General features: G+C 43.9%; 1 protein-coding gene across 25 annotated transcripts in view; it reads right to left on the reverse strand.

Annotated features, from left to right (window-relative positions):
• The window catches only part of ank2b (ankyrin 2b, neuronal), a 156,696-nt gene that overhangs the window by 40,340 nt on the left and 91,141 nt on the right, over nt 1-25,215 (reverse strand). For 18 of the 25 annotated variants that reach the window (XM_085401246.1, XM_085401245.1, XM_085401235.1 and 15 more), the window contains exons 2-23: nt 24,263-24,364; nt 19,873-19,971; nt 18,868-18,966; nt 18,633-18,731; nt 16,902-17,087; nt 12,797-12,895; nt 11,184-11,282; nt 10,267-10,365; nt 9,635-9,832; nt 9,435-9,533; nt 7,576-7,674; nt 7,358-7,456; nt 7,060-7,257; nt 4,676-4,774; nt 4,249-4,347; nt 3,617-3,814; nt 3,223-3,321; nt 3,024-3,122; nt 2,855-2,953; nt 2,680-2,778; nt 1,313-1,385; nt 940-993 (exon numbers count right to left, since the gene is read on the reverse strand). In XM_085401246.1, the coding sequence (XP_085257372.1) occupies nt 940-993; nt 1,313-1,385; nt 2,680-2,778; nt 2,855-2,953; nt 3,024-3,122; nt 3,223-3,321; nt 3,617-3,814; nt 4,249-4,347; nt 4,676-4,774; nt 7,060-7,257; nt 7,358-7,456; nt 7,576-7,674; nt 9,435-9,533; nt 9,635-9,832; nt 10,267-10,365; nt 11,184-11,282; nt 12,797-12,895; nt 16,902-17,087; nt 18,633-18,731; nt 18,868-18,966; nt 19,873-19,971; nt 24,263-24,364 (2,494 nt within the window). Of the gene's footprint in view, nt 1-939; nt 994-1,312; nt 1,386-2,679; nt 2,779-2,854; nt 2,954-3,023; nt 3,123-3,222; nt 3,322-3,616; nt 3,815-4,248; nt 4,348-4,675; nt 4,775-7,059; nt 7,258-7,357; nt 7,457-7,575; nt 7,675-9,434; nt 9,534-9,634; nt 9,833-10,266; nt 10,366-11,183; nt 11,283-12,796; nt 12,896-13,351; nt 14,354-16,901; nt 17,088-18,632; nt 18,732-18,867; nt 18,967-19,872; nt 19,972-20,047; nt 20,251-24,262; nt 24,365-25,215 lie in introns of those variants that run through there. The other 7 variants (XM_085401261.1, XM_085401260.1, XM_085401259.1 and 4 more) reach the window with 4 other exon arrangements.

The raw sequence follows: 25,215 nt of genomic DNA on the forward strand, positions 1-25,215 counted from the left end.
AGCTTTGAACGGGACTCAGCTGTACTGATGCTGATCCCACCTACATGTGTACACTGTGTTCGTAGCTACAGCTGAATGGAAACGAGCCGAGCTGGAGTCATTGCTGTGCTCCTCATGTTTACAACTGAACATGATACAAGAGTGTTCCCTTGTTTTATATACTGGTCCATGACAATATGACATCATTTAAAACAACATCATAGGCCTGATGGTTGGAGTCGTGGAGCCCAAAGCTTAGTGGAGACCTCGGGAGTATCTAAGCTTAGCGCGATTTCCTCCATGCAAATTCCTATACTGATGTGCCATAACATTAGAACTTCCTAACATCCTCCTGTTGCATCCAGCCATGGACTCTCTGTGCTGTTAGCAGCAGATCCACACCTCAAACTCATTGCTGAAGCCTTTTTGCTTTGTTTCGGTGGTGCACTGAGGTCAGTGGGCACCCTGACTGCTCTGTGCACCCCTGTACACGACAAACTGATGCACTGTGTATTCTGACATAACCAGCAACAACCTTCTTAGCAGCCTGAGCTGCAGTATCATGCACCAGTGAGCCGTCCATGACCCTGCTGGTTCACCACTGTCACTTCCACGGACCAGTTTTGATGGATACTGATCACTACAGCCCGGGAACACCCCAAACAAACGGCAGTTTGGAGATGCTCTGTCCATTCCTGCTCGTAACACATCGCCTCTGAGGTTCACGTTCACATGCTCCCTGGTAAATCTCACCCGCTAACAGGTGCCGTGAAGAAGAAATTATTCATTCATGATGTTATAAAGTACATAATTAGTTGAAGTCTGTAGCCAACACACAGTGAACACTTGTTACTCTTGAACGACTTGATTGGACCTCTGGAAGAGTTAGTACAGTCCAGGCGTATTCACCATGCCTTCACTCCTACAGCAAACCTGCACACACACCCTCATGCTGACTACCTTCCTCATCCATGGAGTCGTCTGACATGACATCATCATCAGTGGTTTCCCATGCTGTAGGTAAACAGCACAGTCACAGGCTGATTGGTAAAAATCATTTGAAGCCACAAAGAGGGACGAACAGAAAGGTCCAACGTTCTCGTCTGATCTCAGTATCATCACTTTATCTGCTACATGTTACAACCAGTACAGTGGCTACAGATGCCAACAAAGAAGCAAATGTGTGCAGGCTATAAAGATTAAATGGAAATGGATTAACTGATGGAGGTTTTCCAACTTAAATGTATGATAAATGAACTCGTGGCTGCAGGACCAGAGGTGGCTCTCTTCATTGGGGAGTGGGCTGCAGGCTCACGCTGTAGCTGCAACTTACCCTCTTCATCTGACACATCGAGTACTTCGGTCATGGTCTCTGGCACATTCAGCTTGTGTTTCTCCGTCACCGTCTGCCAGATCAGAGCAAACAGAGCCCGTTAAAAACACGACAGTAAGTTTATTAGGCAAAGCCAGATAGTACAGTTTGATGCAGAGCAGTTAGCTTTGTTGTCTTAATTCAACCGTGTGGTCATTTTGAAAAAACAGAGATTTGTACTGATGTAATGGCACGTATCATTTTTACTGTGTGCTCTCATATATCTCAGCCAGTGTTGTATTATTACGCCAAAGTGATGCGTTATAGTGGACAGATAAAGAAATGCATTGTTTTTATGAAGACTACAAAGTTATGTGAATTTCTAAATGTAAAAGATGTAGGGAGGTGTGTGTCGTGGGTAGCTTGATCCGGTTGTTAAGTCTGACGTCACTAGCCGTGTCTGGGCCTAAACTCCGCTCTAACAGGTGTAACAATTGAGTTTAACATCCAGGCATCCATGAAAACGGAATTTATGACATTTAACGGAGGTAGCAGGAAGTTAGCTCGCTAGCTTCTATCTAAATACAATATAGCATGTCCTGACTGCGGGGTTTTGGAAACAAATTCAAACGTACAGCTCTGCTATCACTTCCAGCATAAATGAAGACAGAAAACTAAACAGCAGTGACGTTTGTAGGGTTACTGAAGTTTGGCTAGCTGGTATATAATGATGTGCTACGTGACCGTTAGCGACACAGCTATGTTAGCATAATTTAAACAAGCTAACTTTTTTTCCACTCGATAAAAGTTAACGTGAGTGTTCTCGGTGGTCAGGAACAAATGTAATCGCATGGCAGGATGCTGTAAAAGGACCAAACTTCAGCCAGGAGAACAACTGAGATAATCCATCCACAATACGAGGTTAGTCATTCATATACTGCTGCATGGGCTGGGCTGTAGTTACATCCTAAGGTTTTAAAAACTGAGCTTAAATAAATGATTAGTGGTAATAAAAGCCGAGGGAGGTCAACAGTGATCACTGACTGTTTTAGGAGCTTTTTGAGATCAAATAGAAGAAAATACATAACATTAAACATGTTAACAACACAAAGCTATATTAAACGCAGACTACTTTAGGCCCGGGAGCAGGATTCGTCGCGTCATCACTGAACAACCGGATAGGCTCATAAAGGACAGAAGGGTCCTGACCCTGCAGGTCTGTGGAGGTTTCAGGTTTTCTGCATGAATTTCACTCTGGCTGCTCTGTTTTCCTCCAGCAGGTCAAAGCCAAACCTGAGAGTTTTATCTCTCTGCCAGCTGTCCAAGGTGTAGCCGGCCTATCGCAGCTCGGACAGGCTCTAAGAAGTGTGCAGGTGTGTGTGACGTACCGTGGTGGTGGTGATGATCTCTTCAGTCACAACCCTCAGTGTGTCCACCACAGAAATATAACCCAGCCTCCGAGCAATTCCCAGAGCTGTGTTGCCATTCTGCACAGGAAAGCAAAGCATTATACGTGTGTGTGCATGTGTGTGCGTGCGTGTTAGTGTGTGTGTGCTTGCGTACCACAGTGGTAGCGTTGGGTTTGGCACCGTACTGCAGCAGCACATTAATGATGTGTGTGTTTCCTTGCTGCGCTGCCTGATGCAGGGGAGTGTATCCGTTCTGAAAGCACAGCAGAGGTGAGTCCTGTTTGTTCAGCTCTCATTAAAACACTACAGCTGCTTTTCAGTACCTTAGTCTTGGCATTGACACTTGCGCCATTCTGAAGGAGGAAGTTGACCATCTTTGCGTTTCCATAGTGACATGCTACAATCAGCGGTGTGTAGCCCAACTGTGAAGCAAAAACAGATCAGTTACATTTCTTTAAGCCATGAATAACAACACCAGAAGCTGTTACTGTTATTAAAGGGAAGAAAACCCTTTTTTCAGACCTTGGTCTGCTGGTCCAGGTTGGCACCGTTTCTGGCCAAAATCTCAGCAACGGCCACTTTGTCCTCCTGAGCTGCCAAATGAAGGGCAGTCAGGCCGCTCTGCAGGAGCAACACACAGACACGCATTAACGCTGTTAGCTTACAATGCATGATAGTGCCCTATACCAAACTATCTAGCTTTAGCCATTACTCTGCAGGATACAGAAGCAGAGGACAGGAACTGTGCACAGTTTATTATCATTATTCAAATTTATTTCATTCCATTTGTTGTCTGAACCTTTTCTTTTTTACTGTTGACATTTCTAATTGTGGACACATTAGTAGCTTTATTAACAACAGCATCTCTAAACAGGGCAAAGATGCATCACATGCTCTGGGTGAGTTTCCACAGTACCTTGGTGGGAACGTTGATTTGAGCTCCTTTGGTTATTAGCAGAGCGGCCATGTCCGCATGACCCTCCTGGGAGGCCAGATGGAGTGGAGTGACCCCCTGCTTGGTCAGGATGTTAGTCTCTGCTCCGTAACGCAGCAGCACTGTGGCGATCTCCATCTGGTTCTTTTTAGCCGCAATATGCAGAGGAGTGTAGCCGTTCTGATTGGTGCAGGACACACGCGAGAGTTGCTGGTCAGCAAATGTTGAATATCATTTTTACTTTTAAGACGACTGTTTATCAGAGAGTTTGGCAGTGAATGTATGCTGATGCTGTCACTCACTCCTCACATATGAGTCAGTCACACACGCTTTCATTAGTGTGAATGCACAGGCTGTGCTCTATTGTGGCTCAATAACACATAGACTATCCTGCTGCTTCAAATGTAATGGATTCATCAGCAGCTGAAGCAGCAAACACTCTTCCTCCTCCTGAGGGAATTTCAGATATCATTGAGGCTTCAGAGACGTTTTTGAAAGCAGTCTTTAAAAAACAGGACAGAGCCGTCGGCTGTGACGTCCCTCTGGCTCTAGCTTGTAACTAGCTGGCTAAGAACAATCCTATTATATACTACATCTGTGCTCTGTTGAATCACCTTTGCCATTGTGTGTGGTGACGCTCCTTTGTCCAAGAGCAGGAGCGCCACATTCTGGTTATCATAATGTGCTGCGACGTGGAGCGAGGTGAGGCCATTCTGTAAGGTATGGAAGGATTAGACAGAAGCTTTAGAAGGTGAGATGAGTTAAAGTAATATTAGACAGCATCACCAGGCTCTTATTATGAACACAAAAATGTGCATGAAGGAGCAAAAACAAGATCATTGATGTGAACAGGCACCTGTTAGCTTTTTGAGTCAGGGTTAGTCTAAATGAAGGGACAGCTGATGTTATTTTTTAAACCGTACCAGCATTCCTGCAGTAAACTTGTAGTTAACAGGAAATTCAATAAAATAATCACATCTCATTGTTTTACAATACTTGCTATGAATTTTAAGGATTGCAAGTTTCTGTTTGGATCCATACCTTCCCAGCAGAGTCAGGAGGGGCGCGACGCTGTAGCAGAAGTTTGGCTACATCCAGGCTTCCATACTTTGCGGCCACATGCAGCGGAGTAAAACCTTTCTGTATTAGGAGACAACCCAAAAAGTGACACTAAGAACTCTGTTATAAGACACCAAGTGCAGGAACTCCGTATTCAGAAATCACAGGATAGGCTTTAATTACAAACTTTGCACAGAAAGTAAGGACATTTGTGTTTGGTGGAGGATTTCTTTGTTGCTACAGTGTTAGCAACACATCTTACTTTTATTTTCCCCTAAAATCGTGCCACATTCATAAACAGAGTGCATTTGTGGGTCGAGCAGCAGAGTTGAGTTTGTATGTTGAGCAGCAGAGTTGAGTTTGTATGTTGAGCAGCAGAGTTGAGTTTGTGTGTTGAGCAGCAGAGTTGAGTTTGTGTGTTGAGCAGCAGAGTTGAGTTTGTGTGTTGAGCAGCAGAGTTGAGTTTGTATGTTGAGCAGCAGAGTTGAGTTTGTATGTTGAGCAGCAGAGTTGAGTTTGTATGTTGAGCAGCAGAGTTGAGTTTGTGTGTTGAGCAGCAGAGTTGAGTTTGTATGTTGAGCAGCAGAGTTGAGTTTGTATGTTGAGCAGCAGAGTTGAGTTTGTGTGTTGAGCAGCAGAGTTGAGTTTGTATGTTGAGCAGCAGAGTTGAGTTTGTGTGTTGAGCAGCAGAGTTGAGTTTGTGTGTTGAGCAGCAGAGTTGAGTTTGTATGTTGAGCAGCAGAGTTGAGTTTGTGGGTTGCACGAATTAAAACCTTGCCAGATGTAAAGTATTACTGTAAATATTGTTAGAACATATTAAGTATTGTGAGTCAACAGAAATGTTCTTACTTTTTGTATTATTTCTTTTTTATTTACTTTGTCATACTAGTACTACTATTGTTGTAGTATTATTTAAGCTTTGTATTTAAGTACAGTATAAAATATAAGAGGAAAAGACCTTCAGTTACTGCCAAAATCTGTGTACTGCTATAAACAGTTCATAGTAGCAAGCTGATGCAACTGCAGGTAACCCACAGGGAACGTCCATTTTATTTAAAGGCCAGCAGAGGGGGCACTTTAGCTGTAAGGACACACTGAACCAGCTTGTTTATGATGCAGGCCTGTTCATGGAGAGAACAGCCTTTTGTCTCTTAAAAGCAGAATTCAATTTAATAGGTACACAAAAAATTTAACTTGTTTACTTACATTGCATTGTGGAAAATACTGATATTATGAGAAAATATGGACAATTATGCACAATTTGATGTTTATAAGGATGGCGCTATAATTGTGTTACACTGTAACAGCGACAGCCACACCCCTTGCTCCCCAGAGAGAAGTCTAGGAGAGAGCAAAAGCACTGAGGCCTGACAAATGCAGCCTCACACAATGCTTTGTCTCTTCTCATTATATGAATAGATTAAGAGGTTGGTCTGTCTGGGATTGGGTACAAAGTAAAGATCCTGACTGCACAGCCTGTTAAACAGTCATGGTGATAAATCACTCAGCTGTGTTCAGACTCCATGAACAATTCAGAGGGACGTAGCAGCTTTACTGCCTCATCAATCATTGATCAGAAGAATCCCACAGACAGACCAGGAGATGCAGTATTATAGTCACCTCTCTATCCCAGCCTTCAGCAGAGGACTACATGGGGTCGAGACATAAGAGTCAACGTTCAGAAATGTAGGCAGGTCGTGTTTACAGGCTACACACTGATAGCTGATGTGTGCATGTACCTGCTGATTTTTAAAGGCTAGATGCAATGGTTTGAAACATTAATGTCAGCTAACATATGTGGTGTGGAGACAGACAATTATGAACCAAATTGTCACGACTTGGTGCCAAACTACATCTCTTTTGATTCAGCTCTTTATTATAAGTGCAATAAAAAAGCTGTATTTGTTTGTCTGATTGTTTCATTGTTTTGTTCTTGGGGATTTTTCAGTGATATATTTGTTTCCATTATTTCATTTATTCTTTTTGTTGACTTCCGAGAGCCTGAGTTGATATTTTAAAGCGCTGCATTTGATTTATTACATTATATAGCTGTCACATACACAGCTCCTTCCAGTAGACTCACACAGCTCATGGTTCTCTGTATTTCTATATATGAATGAGTGATTCACAGTAAAGTGAATCTTATGCATCGACAGGCGTCACACAAACAGCTTACAGAAGGAACAAAGTGAACTTCAGGTGATTTCTGCGGGACAGGAACCCTGAATGTTTTCATGTTTTCACTTTTTGCAGCTGCCATGTTGAAAATTAGAAATTAGAGCTTTACATGAACTGAAACATGTTCGTTCCACTGCTCTGTGCACTAAATCACACCATGGAGATCCAAAGTCTTCTCCCACACTCACCTTGGTGGCTAGTGAGTGTGAAGCCCCTGCCTCTAGCAGAACCGAGGCAGTCTCCACCTGCCCCTCCCTGGCAGAAATGTGGAGGGGGGTGTAGCCATTGGTTGTGGCAGCATCAGGATGGGCCATGTGCTGCAACAGCAGCTGCACAATCTCAGTTTTCCCCAGGCGGGATGCAATGTGAAGGGGCGTCTGCTCCTCCTAAACAGGACACGCAGTAGAAAAAGAGCTCAGTGACCATCAGAATTAAAACGTTAAAGATTCTTTATCACGTGTGCAAATGTGATTGCAGCAGTCTTACACGTGCCCGAGCATCTACCATTGCTCCATTCCTCAGGAGACATCTGACAACCTCCACCTGACCTGCCCGGGCTGCCATGTGTAAGGCCGTTTCTCCACGCTGTGCAAACGACAACATATGGCTCAGACGAGTCAGCGCACATTCTGAAAACCTCACTGTCACGCTGTGTTCATCTGACTTAACAAATTGCTGCATTTGCCCCGTTTCACATCACTCACAATATTGCTGACGTCAGCCGAGGCCCCGTTCTGCAGCAGGAGCAGGACGATGTTCAGGTGACCCATGAAGGCTGCTACGTGGATGGGCGTCAGACCCGACTGAACACGGGAGAAAGCACAACAGAGATGATTGGACAGAATGAAACGCACATCAGATGAATCAGTGAATAATATAGTGCGTTATGTCTGTGTGGTATGCAGCCATTAAATGCTACAACTGCAGGTGGTCATAATGGACAATACATTCTTATCTTTCATTAGAAAAGAAGAGGAAAACTGATACAACAAAACCTTTAATTCTGGTCTTTATGACTAATTTACCATCAATATTTTTCAATTAGAAATCAGCTTATTGCTCTATTTGTAATTATGTCCAGCAGTACTGTCTATAGCAGGCGTTTTAGATCTCACCGTGGGTCAACAGCAGTGTTGGTCAAGTTACTTGAAAAAAGTAATCAGTAACTAATTACTGATTACTTCCCCAAAAAAGTAATCCCGTTACTTTACTGATTACTTATTTTCAAAAGTAATTAATTACTTAGTTACTTTTTAAAAACACAATTTCCAACCTGAGTAGGTGATAAAGCGATAGATCTGTCAGCCCAATTCTACTTTTTCTGCATAATCCATCATACAAAATGTAATCAAATGGAAAAGTCTCTTTTTAAAACTTGTTTTATTAGATTTAATCTTTTAACTTTATGCATCAAGCAAACATTTAATTATATGCAACATTCTCTGACTGGAAGAAATTAGTTTAACATTTAAACCTATTTTCTACACATTCCAGCACATAAAATAAAATATTTTGTGTGTTTACACTCAGTCTTTCAAATAGATGCAAGTAAAACACAGCAGAAAATAAATAAAGTCAAAGACTCAGCGGTCCTGTTGCTCTATTTTCACCTGTAAAGCAGGAGTGGGGCAGGCGGAGGGTTACCCTGGTGCAGGTGTGCCGCGGTCAGTGGAAGAGTACGGCAGTTTCTCTGTGAGTTTCCCATTACGTCGTAGCTACTCGGTGCTTGTTGGAAGTTTAGGGTTTTTTTCGCTGTAAAAAGAAGTTTTCTTCCCACGCACAGCGGACACTAATGTTTTTGTCACTTTTTATGGAATCAAACTTAAAGTAAGGTCAGTACTTCCACGCTTTAAACGCTGCACGCTCATACTCTCTCTGCACTCGATATATTATCCATTGTTGATCTGCACACAGCTGTTGTCACGAACGGCGCACTCGCTTACGTCACTGTCATGAGACATTCTCGCAAAAAATCACGGTTTTAGTAACGCAGTAACGCAGCGTTCCTACGGGAAAGTAACGGTAATCTAATTACCGTTTTTGCAATAGTAATCCCTTACTTTACTTCGGATTACAGTAACGCGTTACTGCCCATCTCTGGTCAACAGTCCTGAATCACATGATGAGGTCATTACCAGGCCTCTGGAGAACTTCAACACATGTTGAGGAGGTCATGTAAATCAGCTGGACACGTCTAAACCTGCAGCTTCCCCATCCTGGTCTATAGAGATGTTCATATTTGAAATTGTTCAATAACAATAAGCCTCCTTTAATTCTATTCACTACACCAAGAGGATCTACTCGGCCTGATGTTATTACATTACTATGAGTACTACTGAGTCAGTTTGTCACTTTATGACTCCAGTTATACCCGTGGGATGTTGCTGTTAGCATGCTGCTGTTAGCATGATGTAACTTTAGATTGCTACCTTTGCTACATGTAACCAAATTCAAGTATCATGTATGCAATGTCACAGATTTGTTTCAATAGTAATATTTTAAACGTATAGAGAGCAATAATAAAGGCATTTCTGCAGTCGGATTACTCCGATGTGTAAAGCACCTCTGTAATGGCCTGGATGGAAGCTCCATATTTAACCAGCAGCTCCATCACCTTCACGCGGTTCTTCTTACAGGCGATGTGCAGCGGTGTGAAGCCATTCTGTGGAGCAAACACAGTGAACCTCAGAAGAATTCCAGGTGCATGTGGACAGATTATGATCCTTTTTCCATTCGTGGATCCATGTTTTCTTCGTGACCTACCAGTGCCCTGGCGTTAGGGTTGGCCCGTTTGTCCAGCAGCAGTTTGGTGACTCTGTAGTGACCGCAGTGAGCCGCCACATGCAGTGCTGTCAGGTAGTCCAATGTGACATCATCAACAGGAGCCTTGTGCTGTAGAAGGTGTTTGACGCATTCAATGTGGTCACCTTGTGCTGCCATGTGCAGAGGGGACAGCCCGTTCTGTGGGAGGGGACAGTTGGTTCAGCAGAGGAGAGCTGCAGGTGAAATGCATTGTTGGTTTGCTGGAAGTGTAAATAAACAGCTGCAGCGTTTCTTTTTTGTCTCTGATTGATAACACAGCAGTTTGACTCACTGCTGTTTCTGTAACAAACACTGATCTGTAGATCTACTGTTGAGCATTCAGAGTATTTGACAGAGAATCTGTTGAACATGCTCATCGTGTTTTATACAAAATAATCCCTCAAACTCATCATTTTATATGCAGAAAGTGCCAAAACCCTACAACACGTGGGCTTGTTTATCCTTTGACCTCTCCTTCCTCCCACCTCGCAGAAAAAGCTCCTGCTGGTCACCAGCAGACATCACGAGCCCTTAGCTCCACAGTGACACGTTACACAGGACACAACCATGACTTTAGATGGTGAATGTGAGACCTTGGTCCTGGCCAGTAAAGGTGCTCCTCTCTCCAGCAGCAGCTCTACAGCCGTATCGTGTCCGCTCCGAGCAGCACAGTGAAGCGGAGTCAGGCCGTCCTACGAAACCAAGACAGTAAATGTGTATCGACTCTGGATGCTGCAGGACAACGATGGCTTAACTTTTCATAACAGAAACAGTCCTGATCAATTCATCCTGATGTTTATTTAAAAAACATACCAGATATTAGAACATTCAAACTAAGGATCTATTCATTTTACATTTTGAGTCATGTATGAACACAGGCTACAAAGGATGCAAGAAACACAGACAAAAACAAGTCAAGCAGATGTTTTTCTCTAAGGACACACGGGGTGACTGATGGGCAACAACAACAGTAACAGATTAGTTTCAGTGCTTATCATATTCATCATCAAATCATTTAGATAATACAGAGATATCTCTGTATGTGAGGGACAATGTCAGGATCCATTATCCATGAGCTATTAATGTAATATCATTACATTAATGTACAACAAGTCAAAAACTGAAGTGGACTAACACAGTGCTAACATTTTTCTCTGAAAAATGGCATCACATTACTAAAATAAAGTCCTCAGTTCCATCATTTTATTGGTTTGAATATCTGTATTGGAGTAAATACACAATTTAAAGCATTAAGAATATCATAAAATTTAATTTGCACTTTACAGAGCAGCAGTTTATTAAATAACAGATCATGATGCCAGTGGCAGACCTACAGGTCAGAATGAACTAAAAACAACCCCCCATCATATCTGTTGTTAGCAATGCACGCGACCATTAGTTACTACGTGGATGTAACAGTTGCACCGCTGTGGGAGTGTGCAAGTGTGGTTTAAAGATAACTAGCTCCAAAGCTCAGGTTACATTAGATGTGTGCGTTTGAGGTACTCACCCTCGTTTTAGCATCAATCTGAGAGCCACGGTCTAACAACAGGCGAACCATGTTTGTGTTGCCACGCTTAGAGGCCACATGCAGTGGAGTGATCCCATTCTGCAGACAAAGACACACAAAAACAACAACTCGTTAAACACGTCGGCTCAGAATCCAAATGTTGGTATATGTGTGTGTGAGCAACCACGCTGCTTTGGTGATTAAAACAGGAAATGTGACTGTGTTTTGTGGAAGGCGTCGTTTAAACAGGCGTTTGTTGCCTGACGGTGAGGGAGGGTTGTTGTGGTACCCAGTGCAGTCGTAGCTTTTATAGGCTCGTGTCAGGATCCAGGACGACTGACGTTGGTTTGTAAGACTACATTAGCAGGAACATTGATTAAAAAGAACCAAACTCTGTGTTTTGGTCAGTTATATATTAGGGGTGCAACGATACTCGTATCGATATTGAACCGTTCGATGCAATGCTTTCGGTTCGGTACGAACAATACAACATTTTTAATTTATTTGATCAACTTTCCTTCTGACGATGCTGTCTGTGTTGAGCGCTCAGTGGATCTGCGCTCGACAGTGCAGCCTAGGCGGAGTAGTCGAACGCAGATCCACTGAGCGCAGGACAAGCTAGCGAGACAGAAGTTAAGCTCTCCTTGCAACATGGCAAATTGAACCTCCCCCACCCTCATTCAGATCTGGCCTTTGGAACTATTTTGGTTTTCATGTGACGTATGACCCTGAAGGTAAGCGAGTCATGGACTAAAGTAAAACAGCATGTTGGATGTGCCACGCAATGCTCAATTACATGGGTGGGAACTAGTGTGTTAGCGCAGTTAGCTCGTTAACGTGTTGGCCGTCCAGCCCCATGCACGGGGCGATCCGCGGTAGCTCGTTAACGGAGATTTGCCGTGTTGTGGCGTTAAGGTCATTTCAGATTAACGCTGACAGCACTAGTGGGAACACAACGAATATGACTGCACATTTACTCCGACATCATCCTAGTGCAAAGACAAGTGGAAGCAGACAAAACAACAAGCACCATGCTACAAACTTTACCCGAGTCATTTAGACAGCCGTTAGCACATGATTCTCCTTATGGGGACCTGATATGTTTAATATGCTGCTGAGAATATAGCCCAGAAGAAGCGTATAGTATAGCTTTTATTTTGAAAGAGCCATTTCTCTGTAATAAACTCTCTTTTCCAAAGATGAGGGATTCCTCCATCAGATAGATTTATTTATTTTTTATTACTTTGTTGTTTCAGCAACATTAAATTTAAAAACTGTACTTTTGAGTTAAAATATATATTTATAATTTTAATAAATGACAAATTAAAAAGGCATGAACATTTTTTTGTATCGAACCGTGACACCAAAGTATCGAACCGAACCGTGAATTTTGTGTATCGTTGCACCCCTAATATATATGTATATATGTGGATACAGAACCAGCACAACACTGAGCTGAGTCAGTCGTGGACAGTCATCACTGACTGAACTCTGTTGTGGCTGTAGAGTTACCCACTGACATGTTTTCATCCTGTCCACTAAAGCTTGTTTACAGTCTCCAGCTTACACTCATACAGTTCAGACCCAAATAAGTTATTAGGGTTGTTTCGTACCCTCGCTGTGAAGTCAACCGCTGCCCCTCGGTTCAGCAGGAGCGTGGCCACATTCACGTTCCCATAGTGGGCAGCAATGTGCAGGGGGGTGAATCCACTCTGCAGGACAGAAAGATGCAGACACACACACAGCAGGACAGAGCACACACATTAGCTTCACGGTCATGTCAACTTTGACCTTTAGTCTTCCCAGCATGCAAAAGTTGCATCAAGAGTAAAAGAAGTAAATTAAAATCAAGGACGATGAAAATCTGACTTAAAAATAATCATGTATATTCACTGGTACTAATATGAAAGTCAGAGCATCTACACACAACCCCAAACACACATCACGTCCATGCAAACTGTGTAAAGAGACCAACAAATGCTTTTAACACGAGTGAAATGAAAAAAGATCAAAGAAATCAGCACAGAGCAGACGCAGACTGTCATCCAGACGGACACAGACAACACTGTCAGTAAACCACACAGGTCCCCATCAACACCAAAGTGCACTATGTTAGCTGTTGTTAGCAAAAAGGATTTCAGAGTAGGTTGGAGGAGTTCTTGCCTTACCTTTCCATTCTGTTAGTGTTGGTCCGATTTAATGTGAAAAAGGTGTTTACAGAAGCGTGAAGAACACAGTGACTAACGAGATGGTTCAAAAGTTTACAGTCAGAAGCTTAGCTGCAAATTAAGGAAGCATGGATGCAACATGCTCGTCTGTGCTAACATATTAGCTTTATACAGTTATATTATGAGCTTCACAAGCTTCCCATGCTGTTGCTGAGCTGCACTGTTTACAGATTATTTTTGCATCGACTGGAAGGTTCTTTAAAGAAACGCATGCACTCTAAAAGAAATGTTATAGAAGCTGCAAAGTGTGGAAGACCATGGGTGGAAGAAACACAGTGCATGTTTGCCTTTGAGTGCTCATCGTGTGTCCAATAAGAGGAATTATTGTTTTTTATTTGTTTGTTTGTTCCTCCTTCTGCAAGCTGCATTTTTAAAGCTGAACGTGACATTTATCATAACATCAGTGTCTGAATCTTTCTCGGGTTTCTGATGTGACACAGTTTGTTCTTGTGATCGTGGTGATGCATCGTCCGCCCAGTTTAACATGAAAAGCTACTGATGTTGAATCGTCTGTTTCAACCATCACTCGTATGTCCCGGATGTTAAAGACATGAAAAGATGTCAGCGTTGCTCGTCTTCACTGGCCTTCCATACTTAAGCAGCGATGTATTATAGCTTGTCTTACTTCTTGTAGTGCAGTGTGTTATCTTATATGGACGGGCTTTGTAATATTATCAGTTTGTAAACAATACTTTAAGCTGCTGCTCAGAGTGCATTTCTAAAACATGCAACACAAAAAGAGGCAGAATTACAGACTAAGAGACGGTGCACATCACACACATTCATAATCGAAGCTTACAGAAAGTAAACACAGTCATTAAAAAACAACAGTTCAGTTTTTAGAGTCAGTCTGAATGTATTAGGGCCACACGGGGGAGGAAAACCGAAGGGTGATCCTGAGCTGATGATCAAAGAAATCAAACAGACTCGGGTGAAAAATCAAACTAAAACCTCAGAGATAAGCAGCAGTGGTTGGCCATTCCTCTCAGCCATGCACGGTGGCCTCTTATTATTAATATCAAATCAACTGAAACACACAGAATGGACCAAATGATATCATGTACACCAGCTGTGGAAGTGAGAGAAATAAAGGCAGTGATAACAAAGGAAATGACAAAAGGATGGGACTGTGTGAGCCTGTGGAGAGTTAAGGAGTGTGTGTATACCTCAGTAGTCCTATTGACCATCATCTGTAGCAGGATGGGGGAGGGAAAGATCAGTTCAGTTAGGCTGCGTCACAGACATTAGCTCAGCTGTGCAGACTACAGAGGACGTGGCTGGAGCTGCTCAGTCCTGTCAGAACTGACAGCGCTCTCGTTTGTGTCGTGGCTCACTGTAGCGTCAAATAGCTAAATGATCCGTTTCTTCTTTGACTACTTCTTTAATAAAGTACAAATTCTGTGAACCACCTGGAATTAATACGATGTTTTCATAGTTTAAAGACTTTAATGACTGAGGAAAGGGTTGGGAGACAGGAAAGGCACCGTGCTGCCCCCTATCGGGTCGCCCAGTCCGACCCCGGACAAAGTTTCGGGAAGCGTTCTGGGTCAGTAAGTCAATCCTCAGCCTGTTGTTGCCTCTGAACTAACAAGTTTGCTTTCAGCTCGTATTATATTACAATATTACTCTCATCGCTAGCATTGAGCTAGCTTAGCATTGGGCTAGCTTAGCATTAGCATTTTTGCTAACTTTTCTGACGTTCTTCCTGAAGTAAAGGGAAGTGACTTCCTACTGTTTCCTGTGGTGGTAGCTTAGCATTGGGCTAGCTTAGCATTAGCATTTTTGCTAACTTTTCTGACGTGCTTCCTGAAGTAAAGGGAAGTGACTTCCTACTGTTTCCTGTGGTGGTAGTTTAGCATTGGGCTAGCTTAGCATTAGCATTTTTTACACCTAACCCCATTACAATGTTATATATAAGACATATAATATTCTATACAAGATCACATTGTTGTATTGCTGCCCAGATCATACAGTTGTGCTGAGATCACAGTAAAAGGCGTTACTGTATAAAAATAATGCACCGCTTTCTGTTATTGAGAACATTTCACTTCGTTTTCATAGCATATTTAGTAATAACTACATACATGATCATCGTGTTGTGTTTTTCAGTATCCGAGTAACTGTAACTACTCGAGCTACTCTCTTCTTTATGACTCATGTTCAACATGGCTGCATCCCAGCAGCAGAAGCACAGTTTAGTAGATGTGTGCGTGGAGCCTAAATAGACTCTATAGTGTTGTTACATAAGAAAATCACTGATGTTTCGCTGATATATGGAAAGATCATTTTCACTCCAGCCACGTCACTTCAAGCTGCCAGCCGGCATCAGAGGAACAGTCGTAACTATGAACTCGAGATCCAGCCACAACAGTGATTCCCATCAATATTAAACGGACACTTTAACCCTTCCAATCTCTCGCTGATGGTCAGACCACCGTGTGCATGCAATCTTAGATACGACCACCGTACAACCTGCAGACAGTGGCACACTCCATGCAGTGGACAGTGCTACGCTTAGACACCGGTGCAGCGAGGAGGAGGGTGACGAGAGGAAGAGTGCGAGAGGCGGTATTTAAACAGAGAGAGGGGAAAAAGGGAGAGAGCCAGTTAGTGACGTGTGAAGCACAGAGACACTGAATGAGACAGAGGACAGAGAGACACACTGATGCAAACACAAATATCTGAGACATATTTATGCAGCTTTACTGCAAATATCACGACAAAGACGCTGTCTGTCAATGGTGGAATAGATATCTGTCCTAGAGTGATCAGTGTGATAATGTGCAGATATTGTTTCTCTGGGCTTTCCTGACCTTTGAATCTAGGTGAAGACGGCTCTGTTACACGACTCAGAGTCACTGAGGACACAATCTGGTCACTAACGTCTCGGTGGTCAAAAACATTTCCCACCTTCAGCCTTGATCTGATCCACTGGTAATATTAACTTTAATAATCACTGTTTAACTTCAGCGTGGATCCTGTTTACACACCAGGCCTCGTACTGGAGGTGAGCACCATCGCACTAACAAGCAGAAACATTTCACTGTTATGGGAAGAATTATCATTGCTGTTGGGAACAAGAAGCACGCTGTGGGTCATCATCAGGACCCCAGGTAGGTAGGAGCATCACTGCCGTGGGTTCAAGCCTCTCTTCAGTTATTCTCTGCAGAAATGCCCGTCGATCCCACACATCACACATCTGCATTATTCCACTCGCCTTGATGAATCTGCCACATTCCCACCTACTCATCTATTTGGGACTATGACAGAAGAAACAGGCCCCTGTGATTATACAGAGAGGATATAATGAGGCGTCTCAGCAGGATAACTGAAGAACAGGTTCAAACCTCGTGTTGGAAAGCTAGAACCACTGTTACACTGTCACCTTCATGGAGCTACAAATAACCACAGATCTGCACAAACACAGATCACCACACTCACTGGACTTCTGCACATGCCAACACTTAGCCAAAATACTGCATGGCCATACCTTCGACTGGACATCGGCGTTGTGGTCGTTCTGGAGGAGCAGGGCTGCTGATTTGGTGTCGTCTTTACGAGCTGCAATGTGCAAGGCAGGTAGGCGCACCTTGCCTTTCGTATCATTTTCTAATAAGACAGACACAACCTGGTTGTGGCCCTGCTGGAGCGCGATGGCCAAAGGGGTGAAGCCATCCTAGAAGAAGGCAGACGGACGACCGGTTACATCTCATTTAAAATAAAAGTTTAAAATACACTGCTCAAGAAAATTAAAGGCATTTAAACTTCAGTCTGTCCAGTTAGGAAGCAGAAGTGATTATGAGTCCGTTTCACCTGCTCCGGTGTAAATGACAAGTCAGTCCTACAAAAGTGAGGGTTGTGCAGGTGGTGACCATTTCGCTAATGTCCTCATCCAGGCACAGGAACACTGACATTACACCTGAATCAAATTTCAGCTGCACAGGTGGACCAGCTCCTCCTGGACGGCGTGACTCCCGGCAGTTGGAATTAAGAAATATCCTGAGATGGGACATGTTCCTCAAAAATGAACTGATGCACATGTCTCCAGCACTATGCACCAGCTGGCAAAGATACGCCTCCTCAGCCATCACTGGCAAACTGTCTTGATGGGTGATGTTGAAGCACGATAACATTTGCTGTCACCAGACTCGCTCGTGTTAGTGTGAACCTGGTCTCATCTTTGAAGACGATGGGACACCAGCAGCCCACCTGCCAGTTCTTGTGTTTTCAGGTAAAATTCACACACAGTGTTTTAAACTAGCTGGATGCAGTGATGTGCTGATTAAGAGTTATGATTCTCATAAATCCAGGAGAGGTGGCATTAACACTGGAATCTGTTACGGCCCGTGGCCATAGCAAATCTGTATTAGCTGCTGTGCTGTGTCTCTTTCCTGTGTTTTAAGAATCTCTGCAGGTCCTTCCTCTAATGAAGAGCAGTGGGCTGCTGATTGGACCATGGAGCACGTGACTGGGTTCAAAAAGCTGCTCTGACAGCTGCCAGGAGAGAGACTCAGACCTGGACCTGGCCTCCAAATTCTTTGTGTTGTGTATGTGTAGGCGTGCTGCTTGAGAGCCGCCAAACGTGTGCAGTCCAGTGCCTGTGCGTGCACAGGCTGAAGCGGTGAGCCGCCTTTTCTTTTGAACTGTTTGCTCCTGTTTCTGGGCTACGACGCGAGGGGTAGCTATTGTCATTGTTTCTTTCTTAGGGTTTAGCTAGTTTTCTGTGGCGGGACTTCGTTGGTTTTGTTTATTATTTTGGCCGGGGTTCACCCCAACCAATCACAGCAGATGGCCCCGCCCCTCCCTGAGCCTGGTTCTTCCTGTTAAAAGGGAGTTTTTCCTTCCCACTGTCACCAAAGTGCTGCTCATAGGGGGTCATATGATTGTTGGGTTTTCTCTGTATGTATTATTGTAGGGTCGACCTTACAGTATAAAGCACCTTGAGGCGACTGTTGTTGTGATTTGGTGCTGTATAAATAAAATTATTTGAAATGTTATGACCTGCATTCAAATTCATCTTCCTGAAATGTATTTATCATGTATCAACGCTTGGTTCCACGAACACTTTGAAAGCCTAAGAGGAGACGTGTGATTCTCACTGAGAGACTTGAGGTTTCTTTCTTCATGTGGAACAGCAGAAAGTTAAAAAGTGATCAAATCAGTGGAAACATCACATTAATGTTGTTTAGATTACTGCATAATCTAAACACACTCGTCTTACCTCTGTAGCAATGCTCTGGTTGCCTCCATTCTCAAGCAGGTATCTCACCACATCCAGGTGATTTTCTTGGGCAGCCATGTACAAAGGAGTGAATCCATTCTGTTAACACAAAGAACCAAGCATATGACAAAACGGGTAAACACAAGGAACAGTTACACCACAGCTGACTATCTAACAGTGATGAGCGGCAGAGTAACTTTCAGGAGGATTACACGGCCTCAGCGTCGAGGCTCACCTGAGACTGTGCGTTGATATCAGCACCACGTTTGCTCAGGATCTTCACCACGTCAGCCTGGCCAGCCAGAGAGGATATGTGGAGCGCTGTGTTTCCTTTCTGGAATCAAACACAAACCATAACAAGATTATTAGACAAATATCTGCATGTCTTTGTAAAAATAAGCTCAGAGTGCTCCTGACTGAATGCTGTTGTGTCCTTTACAGTTATGTCTAGTCTGTCATGTGCACTGAGATACAAATAAGCACAGTATTTAATTCACTGCTGCTTCAGATCTGATTACTTCATGAATAAATATAAGCAGGTAAAAATCTATGAATATATCTGAGAGTAATCTGATCCTGATAACACAGCATGGACCACGGTGAATGATGACCTCACATCATGTGATCATCAGCTACACTGTAGCACTGACAGAGTTCAGAAACCATGTTTGCACTTTCTCTGCTGTCCAATCAATCACATGTTCACGAATCACATGTTCACGAATCACAACTTTACATTCATTTTTCTTTAAAACATTTCTCATTTCAAAAACACAGATTCTCCTTATTTTACCCTCAAACACACACTCACTGTGGAGCAGAGACGTTACAGCTGTGTACAAAGACTGAAAGCCTGTTCAGTGGGGGGTCTGTGGGCTCAATGCCTTCCAGGCTTAAAGTTTCAGTGCAGGGTGTCAGACCCCAGAGAAAAGTTCAAAGGTCACGAAGCTGTAGGTCGAGGATGGTTGAGGCGCTGTAAATCCTGCATGTGGTGTTCACAACACTTTAACACACGTGGGTCTAGCCCAGGACCCACATGACTCACACTTTCATTGGTTATGTAAAGTTAACTTTGTGTTTACTTCTTTGTTTACTCGAGTCAACCTACTGATTATTTATTATATGACCTTCTCCAAGTAATGTGTTAAGATGTTAGCTTTGCATACACACGCTGCTAAAAACCCTCCAGCCAACAATACAAACTCCACTGAGACTCTCTGTATGTGTGAAATGAGCTTACCTTTGTGGCTGAGTCCACCGCCGCACCCCTGTCCAGCAACTCCTGGACCAGATCTATGTGCCCCTCCTTGGCTGCCAGGTGCAACGCATTAAGACCATTCTGGAAAAAAGACGTCAGACGTGAAGACCGAGGACAACAAAGAGACACGCTTCCAAAGGGAAACAGAAGGTACTACCTCCTCGTCTAGGTCCCCCACTGAGGGTGCCTGCCTTTCTGTCTCTGCGTCCATCGTTTGAAAGTGTGAAAGGCTTCAGCCTCACATGGACTGGCTGACTCATACAGTTGGATTAGATGTTGAGCCATGTTATGCTGATGTGGATCAGGTCCAGCTCTGGGTACAAAGTTAAAAATAGTTGTGTGTGCGTGTTTTTAAGTTGTAGGTGTTACTGTATTAATACTGGTTTGTGATGGAAACTGTAGATATATATTCTTAGATTACGTTTCACCTTGTAAATCACTTCTGTTAATATCTGGAGTGCACGAGTGCACGAGTGGAGCAGCTGTGCAATGACTCAACAAAACTAGTGGGACAAACGTGGGAGACCATCGAAACTAAGGATTAGAAAGTGACACAAGGTTCATTGTGTTCATCATCATGTTCACTTACAGAAATGCTCATGATATAAACACAGCATGTTACACACTCTGACTCTTGCTGAGGAAACTTCCACAGTGTCTTAAACACCAGAGCTTTCTATAAACATAAAGCTCCGACTGCATCGCATCGATGGACCAAACAACCTGCAGCACTTCATAGTTCAAGTCCAGACCTGAGCTGAGCCATACGTGTCTAATGTGAACATGAATACGTGGATACAGTTTCTGCAGTTACGTTGGCCTATGTGAGAGCCAATAACCCGAGCATCAGTGATCCTGGTGTCTGCTATTCAAAATGTTTGCCACCACTAAGTGTTAACACAGGGAGGTGCTCAGAGCTGAATCCAAATTCTCTTGAGGGACTTACAGGTAAAGGAAAGCTGGTTTGAGGAGCACCAGAGCAGACTAAACACACCTTTGGAGGGCACTGAAATGTAATGAGGTTGTGTCCCTTCAGTGTGTTGACGATGGTTACAGGGACCAAACAGCTCATACTCCCAAAGCACCCACCACACCGTGGGACATGGTCCAATGCTCTAACTCTACAAAACAAACGCACACGTCATTCCTCAGCACGCTTGAATATCCTCCACAGAGTAAAGAGCTGGTCCACGGTTCCAGGACCAAAACCTCCATGTTCCTCCTGACGCTTTGACCAATGAGCTAACTCCCCTGTCCAAAGCGCTGGGTCAGACCTTCCCAAGGAGGCTGAGGCGTGAGACCCCCCAACCTCCGCTCCCCCTTTGTTAAAGGTGTCCACAGACACAGATGAAAAACGTATTCCTAAGTATTCCTTCCACCACCAGACGATATCCACCTGAAGTCAGCAGCACCCCGTTACACAGCATGTGACCAGTGCTTTCCCTCCTGATCAGCCTGACAGTTTCCATTGTGAGGAAGTCTGAAAGTCTTCTTCAGTGGCCTCACTGACCTCCTGCTTCAACTTCTGCTCGAGCTGCTTTCGCTTTGCCGGCTGGGACCCACCCGGGCTCTGAACAAGCAGGCCATTCCTCCCAATCACACCCTCCAGGTCACCAGCTCCTCCGGTGTTGCTGCCCATGTGAGGACTGAAGGCTCTCAGTAAGATGGATCATCCTCCCTTGAGCATCCCAACCAGAGGCTATGAAGGCCGGGTACTCTCCCTGACCCAAAGGCACAGGGACCAACTCTCTAGTCCAGCGGTCTCCAACCTTTTTTGCGCCATGGACCGGTTTATGCCCGACAATATTTTCAGGGACCGGCCTTTAAGGTGTCACGGATAAATACAACAAAATAAAACTAGTACCGGTACTGAAAAAAAGAAGATTTATTCATAACACATGTGAAAAGACCCAGGAAAACCGAGTTAACGATAAAAACGATAACAAAATAACGCTGAAAAAACCCCTGAAAACCAGACATTTCACACCTGAGCCTCAACTCTCGTTGCCCGGTACCAAACAACTCACGGACCGGTACCGGTCCGAGGCCCGGGAGTTGGGGACCGCTGCTCTAGTCCACCAGGTAAAAACCCCACTGTAAACTTTGTAAACATTTTTTCTGAAAGTCTAACAATAACCACTCCATTTTCACCCCCACTCCTATCATCAGATAGCCCCCTGAAGCTAATGGCCATCTGGGACCCCCCATACAAGGTTATATAGGTTTTCCACAGCTGGTTAAGTCGCAGAGAGGAATATGCATTTCAGCTTTAGTCCTGCTGTTTTTGAATCACTTGTCTCAAACAAATACGAACGTATGCAGGTAGACAGCCAACAGCTTTTCCTTTTTTAAGACGCGTGGCCAATCAGATCGCAGAGATGAATGGTTTTCGGTTACTTTTGCCCAAAGGACAATAACAAAGTAAAGGATATCAAATAGAAAACAGTTCTCTGAGTTAATAATCTCCTGTGTACAAACATTTAATTGCATCTGCTCGCTTCTTTTTGCACTTCTGTTGAGCATCAGCTGATGTTACACCAGCCCATGACCTCAGAGAGCCCTTTCTTCCTGTTGCACCCACCCACCCTTTGTCCTGCTCCATGACCGGTCCACCCACTTCTCCATCACTAACATCTCTCGCCTCGTTTTGTCCACAGCAACTGAAATATGCAAAAACTTTTATAACTTTATGTTGGGTGATACTTCATGGAGGGTTTGTTGGAAAATGAAACTGTGCCAAATCCTCTGAATGTTCACATTTGACTGCAGAATTGGCAAAAATCAGCCGTAAACTTTATCGAGGTCCAACCCTGAGCTTCTGCTCATAGTCGGCTAGTCACAGCAGCGAGCGCCCAGAACCTTTCAGTTCATCAAATCCAAGGTTTGTGACGCCAAAAATCACACAATCTACAAGGTTTTACACAGTGACACATCCACAGTGTGAGGAGCAGACAGTGATTCAGCAGCACGGTTCAGTGTTTGATGCTGGATCAATGACTCCTTTGTAGAAAGCAAGAGACGAGCATTTGCTGCATGTCTCTTGACATGGATACAGAGATGTTCACATTTGACTGATGTTTAGTTTTGTGTATTTACTTCAGAACATTGAAGCTGCGTTTGGCCTTTGCCACTCAGTCAAGTTCTTGACAGCAGCAGCAGCACGCGCTACGAGAGAGACACAGTGTAATGTCAAATGTCAAAGTGATCCACGCCAACGTCACGCCAAACATCTTCACACAACATGGACACCAGCCAATCTTCCATTTCGTGTGACTTCTGTTTACTGTGTTGCTCATTATGACCGTTGCCAGGGCAGGACCGTTTACGTCCTATCAGCTTTCAGTGTCTCATCCACGGCTGGAATCCTGATACATGAGAGCAGCTAAATAAAGCACTTCCCTCGGATCAAACTTCTCCCTCGCAGGATTGAAGGGACATTATTTGATTATACAATAACAGAAGAAGGATTATCACAACCTGCTTTGGAACAACCCAAGAAGGATTCATGTGTAGTAAACAATAACAAAAAGCACTGGGCTCATTATTTTTGCTTGTTTGTCCAACGCATCACCAACAGTACTGAGACGACACAGGCAGCAGGGGGCCTCGTATGTGGGGAAGGCAGCAAACACCTTTAAAACATACGGATCACCTTTTCAACCTAATGAGCTGCACATGGCAGGTAACACCTGGAACCAGACAATGTATAAAAAGGGGCGTGGCCAGTGGATTTTGAAATGCAAAGATAAGGGACAACATGCTAACTCGCTCCAAGCTTACATAACAACAGTTTCAGGATCACTGTTGTGGGGCGGGGCAGTGGTTGTGAGTCACCACTGACACGGTTTCCTGTGACAGTGGGTCACATTTACATTGTTTATTTGGTAAACAGGTAAATATGTGTGACCTACGAGCCGCGGCAGAGCAGTCAAAGCGGTCTCACCTGACAGAAACAAAGAGCTCTGTCTGCCTGATTGGTACCACAACAACTATGAAACTGTCTCCTGCTCTCTGACGTCAGCGCTGCTGAAATTCTGATTGTGTTTAGAGCCCACAGAAGCTACTTGGTGAAGTTTTGTGCTTAAGCTTACAGACTTAAGCACAAAACTTAAGTCATTTTTAATTCTACAGAGAAGCCAAATCGATCAGAAACACCAATTCAGAAGAAACAATCAATATATTAGGGATGCACCGATACCGATACCCGGTATCGGTGCATCCCTAATATATTGGCAGTTGGACAAAAAGTAAAAACTACCCAGCATGCACCAAGGCAAAAGCCTGATGGATGTTCTTTTTTGTCCACACTGTGCAGCCATTGGTGTAGATAGACAGCAGATCTGCTTGTGTGGATGTGTCTGCGTTTTCCTACCTGATTGCAGGTACTGATGTCCACGCCCCCTTTCAGGTATTCCAAAACCTTGTCAACGTTCCCCGCTCTGGCTGCTCGCAGGAAACTTGTGTTACTGTCCGACTGGAAGAAACAGAAAAGAAGCACACTTTACAAAGCACATACTTGATTGGCTGCCTGAGAACATCGCACACAGACTTCTGTTCATGTCTAATGACGACACGAGGCCCCTGGAACGCCATCCTTGAACGCCATCCTTGAACGCCATCCTTGAACGCCATCCTTGAACGTCCAGTGTTACCTGGTGAGCCTTCAGTACTTATGTTTGCATTTAAAGAAAAACACCTCAATCTGCAAAAGGCTTTTGTGCCTTCATCAATAGCAATGATCTATTTTTACGTTTTCCATAAGAAGTCTAAATTATTAGTGCCAAAAATCACACTGCACAAAATATCATCAGTGCATTTGCACCCCTGATCTCCCTCAGTGTGCAGAAACGTCCCTGCTGTGAAGGACATTCCCTGTTCTTGGATGCTGATGCAGTTGGAAACAGACCAGCACTGTGAGGAGTGATTCAGCATTTTCCTCCACCAAAGTTAAATCAAGCTCTCTGCTCCCGCTGCAGAAAAACACTGCTGATGTGTGCTGCACTCAGATTGTGTTAGAGGAGTTCAGGGGTCAAATGCAGCACCAACACTGCTGTTTCTCTAACACTGCTTGTTTTCAGGAGGAGGATCTATTGTTAGCCATCAAAGTTTGCCAAAGAATTTGAATGACAGCCGTTCACGTGCACAGACAAGTGAAGCACAGAGAGCACTGACACTGCAGCAGTGAGACCCGCTTCAGACACAGCCTTGATGTTTCCACCTGCAGTCAACTACCACCTGGCTACTGCAGGGAACTGCACTGCATCACTTTTTCTCCCCACGCTGTGCTGGCGTCCGATCTAGAACTAGTCCTGATTTCATCAAATC

This window comes from Rhamphochromis longiceps, linkage group LG3, assembly GCF_057381845.1.
Source record: "Rhamphochromis longiceps isolate RC_006_pf linkage group LG3, R_longiceps_female_GT1.1, whole genome shotgun sequence".
Taxonomy (NCBI): Eukaryota; Metazoa; Chordata; class Actinopteri; order Cichliformes; family Cichlidae; genus Rhamphochromis; species Rhamphochromis longiceps.